General features: G+C 39.0%; 1 protein-coding gene across 1 annotated transcript; it reads left to right on the forward strand.

The window, feature by feature from the left end:
* Window positions 1-5193: 5193 nt before the first annotated feature.
* LOC145780308 (uncharacterized protein F54H12.2-like) lies at window positions 5194-6492 on the forward strand. Its single transcript, XM_082592011.1, has one exon. The coding sequence runs from the start codon at window positions 5194-5196 to the stop codon at window positions 6490-6492; it is 1299 nt and encodes a 432-aa protein (XP_082448137.1).
* The last annotated feature ends 3118 nt before the right edge of the window (window positions 6493-9610 follow it).

The raw sequence follows: 9610 nt of genomic DNA on the forward strand, positions 1-9610 counted from the left end.
TTTTTCTTTTGCTTTGTCATGTTTGGTTTTCTTAGAAATGTTTTGGTTTTACTCATGGGGCTATTGCATTGTTTCTTGTGTGTTTATTCATGTTTTTGCTTTCAGGCTTTAAGATTATTTTTAAATTACAAAATTGATATGTCAAATCTATTAAGTGATGAGGATTGTATACGGCTGGCGTCCCAACTCCATTATTCCGCCGGATGGTTTGTTCTTGGTGCGCGACTTGGCATTACATTCCCGATTCTTGAAAACATCGAAGAGGATTATCGATATGGTATGTTTGAACCAACCAATAATCAAGTGTGGAGTTGTTAAAATTTCTAACATTTTGTTCCTTTGCAGCATTTGAAAAAAAAATCGCTTTGTTCCGTGCATGGGTTCATCTACGAGGACGCTCCATCCCCGATCTCGTTGCTGCTCTGCGGGAAGCTGAAGTTTCAGTGGATGTTTGGCGTTTCCTGAACAATAAATAAACTGTTATGTATTGATCTCGTTCCATTTGCAACGATGAACCCGTCATTAAAACATCCTTTTACCTGTCTAGTGGCTGGACCTACTCAATCTGGAAAGACTTTCTTTGTTTCTAAGTTAGTACAAAACGCTTCAACAATCATCGAACCTCCGGTTGTAAAAATAATATGGTGTTACTCGGAATGGCAAGTTGCGTATAAACAACTAAAAAATGTTGAATTTATTGAAGGCTTACCACGAATGGAAGATCTTGATGATTCTCAGGCAAAACTTGTTATTATTGACGATCTTATGGGTAGTTTTGAAAAAACATTGGCTGATTTATTCACTAAAAAGTCTCACCACAAAAATTTGAGTGTGGTTCATATTGTACAAAACATTTTTCATAAAAGCACAGGGCATAGGACGGTTAGTTTGAATTCACATTATCTCATAATATTCAAGAATCCGCGAGATGTGACTCAAGTGCGTCATTTAGCGAAACAAATGTATCCACACAATCTAGGAATTATGCAGGAGGCTTTTCGTGATGCGACGTTACAATCATATGGTTACCTTTTCGTTGATTTGAAGCAAGAAACTCCCGATCACATGAGGCTAAGAACTAAGATTTTTCCCGGTGAAAGGCAGGTCGTCTACGTACCAAAAGTATAAATACTCGTAGTGTTTGAAAAAATCTATCATTTGTCAACATGTCTGTTAGATTGAGAAGAAACGCGTCGACTCTTCAAACTCTTGGCACCTGTAAACCTCCACTTAGAAAAGCTATAGTGAAGTCAGCGGGTCATGATTTGATTCATTGTTTATGTGAGTGTGCACTAAATATATTAAAAGGTCACGTCCCTTTGAAACCCCATCAAAAGCGAGTTTTATCGCGTCACAAACAGACCTTAAGAGCTTTGACAAAGAAAAACGTATCTGTTCAGAAAAAAAGAAAACTTATCCAAAAGGGTGGGTTTTTAGGCGCCCTTATCGCCCCACTTCTATCGGCAGTAATTCCTGCAATTAGTTCACTGTTTACAAGAAAATGATTCATGCAAGGAAAATGGTGTTGGTTGACCCAAGACACCTCAATGACCAAGAAAAACGATCAACAGAACGCCAACTTTCCAGTTTGGATAAAGAGATGAATGAAATTCTTGCCAGTGATTTGGCAGATGACGAAAAAGTAAAACTTTATCAACAAACTTTGCAACGCTATCTACAATTTCAAACTAAAAAAACCCAACCAATGCATATAAATATTGAACCACCCCTTGAAGAAAGAAACGATAAACAGCAAGTTTCACAAAACAAAGAACAAAGTGAACAGCGACTTTTGAAAAGTATTCCTATGAGATTTGCGAAAAAAGGTCAACTGTTGATAAACTTTATAAAAGATAACCCAAAGCTGAAATGGAATGATAAAGGCGAATTGATTGTTAATGAAACGCTTGTCCCCAACTCCAACATTGAAGACTTGGTCAATGATTCTTTGAGTGCAAGAAAAACCTTTCAACCAAAGGGCTGGAAAACGTTCATGAATGCGTTGAGAGAGTCTAACGTCCCTAGACATTTAATTGTAAACAAAGAGCGGTTAAAATACCTTGAAGCTCCATCTAACTTGCACGTCCCTTATTCAGTCTCTACACCAAAAAACAAGCGTCCCCCACCCCTGAAATCACGCAGTGAACCTAGTAAAACAAACTTCTGGGTGCCTTATTAGTCATGTCCTTTCAAAAAATTTATTACAACCCTAAAAAGGTTGGTAGTATTGGTGGTGTAAATGCTTTACAAAGAGCTTCTAAAAAATCCTCAAAGACAGTGAAGCAGTGGCTACAAAACCAACGTGCTTACACCCTTCACAAACCACTGAGAAAAACATTTCTTCGTAGACGTGTCATTGTTGGTGCCATAGACGATCAGTGGCAAGCTGATTTGATTGATTTGATTGGTTTGAAACGACACAACAGCAGTTACAGATTCTTGCTGACTTGCATTGATGTTTTATCAAAATACGCTTGGGTTGTCCCACTCAAACAAAAAACTGGAAAATGTCTTATTGATGCATTTCAATCAATTATTGAAAAGAGAAAACCACTACGTCTTCAAACAGACAAAGGGAGTGAATTCACGAATCGTTCTTTCCAGATGTTTTTAAAACGAAACAATATCTCTTTCTTTACCACACACAATGCCGAAACAAAGGCGAGCATAGTAGAAAGATTCAATCGAACTTTAAAAACCAAAATGTTTCGATACTTTACAGCTAAAAATACCCAGAGATACATTGACATTCTTCCTGACTTGGTTCATGTGTACAACCACAGTTACCATCGCTCAATCAAGAAAGCTCCAGTTGCGGTGACGTTACAAAATCAAGAAGAGATCTGGCAAACTTTATACGGAGAACCTCAAGTTTTAAAACAACCAAAACTTCATGTTGGTGATGTGGTCAGAATAAGCAAAGAAAAAAGGGTATTTGAGAAAGGCTACCTCCCCAATTGGACTGAGGAGTTGTTCACTGTTTCTAAAGTTCTGAAAGAATACCCACCTGTTTACAAAATTAAAGATTACAATGGTGACGAATTAGATGGTACGTTTTATGATGAAGAACTCCAAAAGATAATCAAAAAGGACGATCAGTACTTGGTAGAGAGTATTCTGGCAAAGCGCAAAAATAAAGTTCTTGTGAAGTGGTTAGGTTATCCACATTCTTTTAATAGTTGGATTGGAAGCAAAGAGTTACAGCGTTTCAAGAAGTAATGTTATATTCCCGATCAAGATATATCATTGATTCATTTCGTGTGTCATTGCTGTCGTGCAATCATGAATTCTATTCAAATAAAAACAATTTTAGAAAAAGATGTGTTTGCGAATGTGATTTTTAAAGGTGTGTTTGCAAGAGATGAATTGTTAAATTTAGATGCAGAACCTCCAGCTTTGATTGTATTTAATTTAGACCCACGAAGTTTACCAGGTTCACATTGGGTTGGCTTGTACATCAATTCGGAAAGGAAAGGTGTTTACTTTGATCCTATGGGAATAAGACCTTTGTTTCATGATATCTACAGGTTTATACAATTGCATTGTTCTGACATTCAGTTCAACGATCGCACAATACAAGATTTTAACTCCACAACATGTGGTCACCACGTCATTCTTTTTTGTCTTCTCTCCGCTAGAGGTCGATCCCTCCAAGAAACCCTTGAGATTTACTCTAATGATTTGAAAGAAAATGATGATTTAGTTCGAAACGTAATCCACCTATAAATACCACTCTTTAACACATACAACATTCATTTCAAAAATGGATACCGAGATTGGATCATCACCAGCACCTTCCATAGCAAGTAACAGTTCTATTCAACAAAAAGGTATCTGGAAACACTCTTTAGCATTTGTCTTTCAGGTTTTGTTGATTTACATCATCGTGTGTGCTTCAATTTATAACTTGAGCAATAACACACAACAGAAAGATTTGTGGATTTCTTTGCTTGGAACTTGCCTTGGATTTATTCTTCCAGCTCCGAAAATCAAACGTTGACATGTACTTGACCTTACCGTCAAACGCATCAATGGATATATTTCCAGACAATACATTAACAAATTTTAAAGTAAAGTTACCTCACAGAATGGAACTGTCGGGTGAATGGGAAGCTGGAATTGTTGAATTTCATTATCCAATTTCTTGGTATAACGTTCCTGATGGGGGTAAAAGAGACTTATACATACTGACCCATTACACAGATAAAGACGTTGACAATACCAACTCAGGTTCGTTCACCTTTAAGAATAGTTATGGATTCTTGAGTATCCCACCAGGTCATTACGACAAACCACGGGACTTTGTATCTGCTTTAAACAAACTCAACCACAACATCGCCCAAATGATTCCAGACGCTTTGGAAAGATACGGACTAGAGCCACCATTCTTTAAAGTTGATTTCAACCAACAGCTGCACAAATTAAACTTTGACATAAAACCACCGCTAGTTTTCGAAATTTCTGATGAAGTAAAAGATTTGTTTGGGTGTACTTCACGATATTTAAACGGAAAAATGTCTGCCCCAAACCAACTCAAAATCAAACAAATTTATCACACTTTGTATGTATACTCTGACATCATTGAAAATCATATCGTCGGAGACTCTTCAGTTCCTTTACTCTCAGCAGTAACAGTCAAAGGAAGAAAGTTTGACAATGTCTCACACACTTTCCAAAAGGTTCAATACCACCCCTTACGAGTCAATGCATTTGAAATGGTAGAGATCAGTATAAATACCGATACTGGACAGATAGTACCGTTTCAGTTTGGAAAGGTGTTGGTAACGCTTCATCTACGTCGACAAAGAAAATGGTAGCGTCAAACGCTTATGAACACTATTACGTCAATCAGGCTGGAAGTGGTTTGCCAGTTTTTCATGGAGCCCCTGTACAAGGCGGACATGGGTTAGGTGGTGTTCTTGCAGGGATTGGTCGAATGGTTTTGCCGTTAATTAAAACAGGAGCTAAAGCAATTGGAAAGCAAGCTTTACGGTCTGGTTCTGAGTTTGTCGGTGATGTCCTTAGCGGGCATAATGTTAAGCAAGCAGCTATTCGGCGATCAAAAGAAGCTGGGAAAAACCTCTTAGGGTCGGTATTACACCAAAAACCGAATAAAAACAGAAAGCGACCAAGACATCAAGTCATTTCAAAAAAATCAAAGCGCAGGAAGCAGTCAAAAGATATTTTCTCTTAATGGCGTTTCTCCACCCTCAATCTTGTGAATGTGTGAAAGGTCAGTTGGATTTGTTTTCTGTTCCGTTGACACAAACTTCAGTCGAATCAGGAAAATGGATTGAATTTAGACCACTCAACAATATATCAGAAGGTGGAGCAATAGAATTCAATGTGAGTTCATCACACTACCTTGATCTGACCAATTCTTACTTTGTAGTAAGTGCACAAATTGTGAAACAGAATGGGGAAAATCTAGGCCAAGACGATGTAGTTGCACCTACAAATCTGTGGATTCATTCTCTTTTCTCTCAAGTTGAGTTGACTCTCAATGACAAACTAATTTCTGCATCAAATGTCACTTACCCTTATCGAGCTTATTTGGAAACTCTTTTGTCCTTTGGACAAGACAGCAAAGACAGCCAGCTCACTGCATCAATGTGGCAAACTGACACCCCCTCACACATGGGTTCCCTTGCTGACAACAATACCGGATTTACAAAACGAAAACAACAAGCTCGTTTGAGTCGTGTAGTTCACATGGCTTCAAGACCACACTTGGATATATTCTCACAGAATAGATATTTGCTCAACGATGTCAAAATGCGCTTAAAATTCATTCGCTCTAAAGACGGATTCAATTTGATGGCTGCAAATAATTCAACTTTTAAAACCGTACTCAAGAACATCTCTCTGTTCATACGACAAGTTTCCATAAGTCCTTCGGTTTCTATTGCTCATACAAAAGCTTTACAAGTCGGAAATGCTAAATACCCCCTCCGTAGGGTTGCGGTAAAAAGCTTCACAGTGTCAAGAGGAAACATGTCTGCCAACCAAGAAAATCTTTTCAATGGACAACTCCCCAAACGGGTGGTGCTTGGATGTGTGACAAATACTGCATTCAATGGAACAAGAGCTGAAAATCCATTCAATTTTCAAAACTTTGGAATCAACTTTTTAGCTCTGTACAAAAACGGAGAACAGATCCCTTCAAAACCGTTGCAACCTAACTTTCCTTTAAACCAGTACGTTCGATCCTACATGTCCCTATTCACCGCCACAGGGAAGTTTTTAAAAGACCAAGGCAATGGGTTGAAATATGATGAATACCCAAATGGTTACACACTTTTCGCCTTTGATCTCAGTCCTGACCTAACTGATGATGGATCGTTGGATTTGGTAGAACAAGGAAATTTACGAATGGAGCTGCGTTTCAGTCAAGCTCTGGAGAACACAATCAACGTGATCGTTTATGGGGAGTTTGACAATATTATTCAGATTGACAAGAACCGCAATGTGATTTTTGACTACACTGTTTAATAAATGTTGTATTGAAATATTGCGCAATAAAAAAAGAGAGAAAAAGAAAAAAAAGTTTGATGCTATATAAACTAACATTGGTGAGAGAAAGGTACAACATTCAAGAATTTGAGGCAAGTCTAAACCAGCTTTTGTCAGAGAAGGTAGAGTAGTAAAGAAATTGGGGCAAGGTAAAATGAACTCTTATCAGACACGATTAAGAACATTTAGTGAGGCGTGGCCACACCAAGAAAATACTTTTTCCCCACCAGATATGTTTGCTGAAGCTGGGTTCTTTTACCTCACCAACTTAGATTGGGTAAAGTGTTTTTCATGTGGGGTGAAGTTGCAAGGATGGCATGAGAAAGATGATCCTTGGTTTGAACATGCAAAGTGGAGTCCTCTGTAAGTATATTCTGACATAAGAAAATTTTATAAAATTGTTTTCGATTGTTAATTGGTTATTCACATAGCTAAACCACGCTATTTTGACAGATGCGAATATTTGAGAGAAAAGAAAGGAACACGATTTATCGAAATTATCACAAGTCAGTTTTTAAACGGACGACATAGCAGTTTTACACGTGATGGAAGAGTGTTAATCAACAACCAACGCACAAGAACAGAACAGAGAAATATGTTTTTCTTCGGAGAAGAAGACACTTCTCGCCTACGAGATGAGCAACCCAGACCAGCTGGAGAAGTACTCATGCAAGGAATTCAACGACCTGAAACAGAACTAACAGATACTTACTCTTGTGTTGTTTGCTTAGAAAGCAGAACCAATACCATCATCTTACCTTGTGGGCACATGTGTTGTTGTCGGGATTGTGTGCAAAAATTAAATACATGTCCTTATTGTAGAAAAAAAATATTGAAAACTGTTATTGTTTATCGTGTCGAATAAAAGTTAAAAAAAAACAACCTCAGTCATGGGAATTGAACCCAGGTCACTGATCATTAGCAATGTAACATAAAAAAAAAATCACTCTTTACAGACCACAAACGAAAAAATATTTATTTGTTGCTTTTTATAAGTAAACCAAGACATAGAGTATGTTAGCTTGTAGTTTCTAGCTAAAGTTCGTACTTAGATTTAATACATAACCTATTAGCATCACTCGTTCGTACCGAACCCGTCCTAGGTCGGAGGGTTCGATACCAAGTTCGTTCATAGAGTTCTTACCGGTCGTTCTTACATATCATTACGTCATAACATTCGTTCTTACAAGTTCGTACCGACTAGGCTTAGTACCGGTGGCTACATCATAACATCCGTTCGTACCGACTAGGCTTAGTACCGGTGGCTACATCATAACATCCGTTCGTACCGGTGGCTACGTCATAACATCCGTTCTTACAAGTTCGTACCACAAAGTTCAGACCAAACAACCTTATCTTCGGTTCGTACCACAAAGGATGCGATCTAGGGTTCGTACCAAGCGAGGGGTCTTACCAGTTCGTACTAAGGGTTAGTACATTTACTTGCTCTACCATGCATCTACTACTACTGGAAACCACTTAAATCTTGTTTATGGGGTAAAGTTTTAACATCGTCAGCCCAAGCTGGGTTAACCACCGAGGTTATATCACAAAACAGTTCATCAGTCTCTAACGACTGGATGTTGAGTTTAACAAGGTCAGCACAAGTAGGTTTCTGACCAGCCAGAGTATCCATTTTAAACGACGCTTTATCATACGGTTTAAGACCAAGTTCGCACACCAAGTCACTCGAAACAAAGGTCAACTGCGAACCAGGATCATGCTGACAATACACCAACTTCGATTTGCCAGTCATTGGATTCAAAACACGAGCAGCAGTAACGCGGTTAAAGGCTGCTTTAACATTTCCAATCTTAACATTACGCACAGGAACTCTGGCACCAGCCTCATCTTTACCGACCAAATCCAGAGAATCACGTGACGTCACATAAAAATCATGCAGAAGAAAATAGTGTTTCCTATCGTTGGTAGGTCCACACTTACGACAGTTATTTGCATGATTACAGTCTCTAACCATATGCTGGCGCAAACAATTCAAGCATTTGCCAGCTTTCACAATGACATCTCTCCGATCTTTAGGTGTCAAGCGCAAAAATTCTTTACAATTAGACAAAAAATGATATTCAACTTGACCACGTGACGAACAACAAAAACATGCCGGTATGTCACTACGTCTGGCCACACCGCCGCGCGGTGCGCCAACAGCAGTCGAGTACTGCGAACTCCCTGAAATCACATTATCATGGGGTTTTACCGACGTCTGCCTAACCGGACATGAAGGCAATTTTCCTTTGCCAAACTTTTTAAAATGCTGCGACTCACCAGAATCGCCCATTAGCATAATGCTAAAATCAGTCGACTTGCGCGTTTCCTCCCGTACTACAAAATCAAACAAACTCTGAAAGGTAGGTTCCTCAGTGCTACCATACTGATCACCTAAAAAGTCAAGATAACGCTGCTTAGCGTCAAACGGGAGTCGCTTAGCCAAATCCAAAACAAAACGTCCTTCTAATTTATCACGCTGACCATAAGCTTTCGCATAAAGCAAACACTGCGACAATTCATCTTTAAACTCTTTCAAATCACTGGAAGAGATAGAAGTCAATTTGCTACCATAGCGATACTTTCTAATTTCTGGTTCTGCGAAAAGACCTCCACGAACTCTAAAACGTTGGGACAAGCGAGATAACGACATTTCTATCCTGTCTTCCTCTGACAAGCCAGGAGTGTCGGAAACCAAATTAGCAATCGTTTGTGCAGCTGTTCTAACACAAGCTGCTTGCAACAAAGTCAAACGAGTTCCCTTAAAGGGCGAAGCTGCCATCAAGGTCATAACACGATTTTTAAAGAAGACAAATGGCATATTATTACCATCGTAACCAATCAAGGCCGCCTTATCGAAGAACGTCCTACTATTTTGGTATTCAAAAAAGCAATCCTGCTGTTGAGAACTCGATTTAGCGGGGGAAGACAAGCTATATCCCTTAAGGGGGTGAGTGGGCTCAGTCACATGCACAGCCTGATCACGATCCTCAAACACGTTAAAATCAGGAGACACGATACGCCTCTCACAACCACCTAAATTACGTGTAGCTGGGCGATCAGCAACTAGCGGCGCAGAAAACTTTGAAGGGGG

Source organism: Aplidium turbinatum, chromosome 11, assembly GCF_918807975.1.
Source record: "Aplidium turbinatum chromosome 11, kaAplTurb1.1, whole genome shotgun sequence".
Lineage (NCBI taxonomy): Eukaryota > Metazoa > Chordata > Ascidiacea > Aplousobranchia > Polyclinidae > Aplidium > Aplidium turbinatum.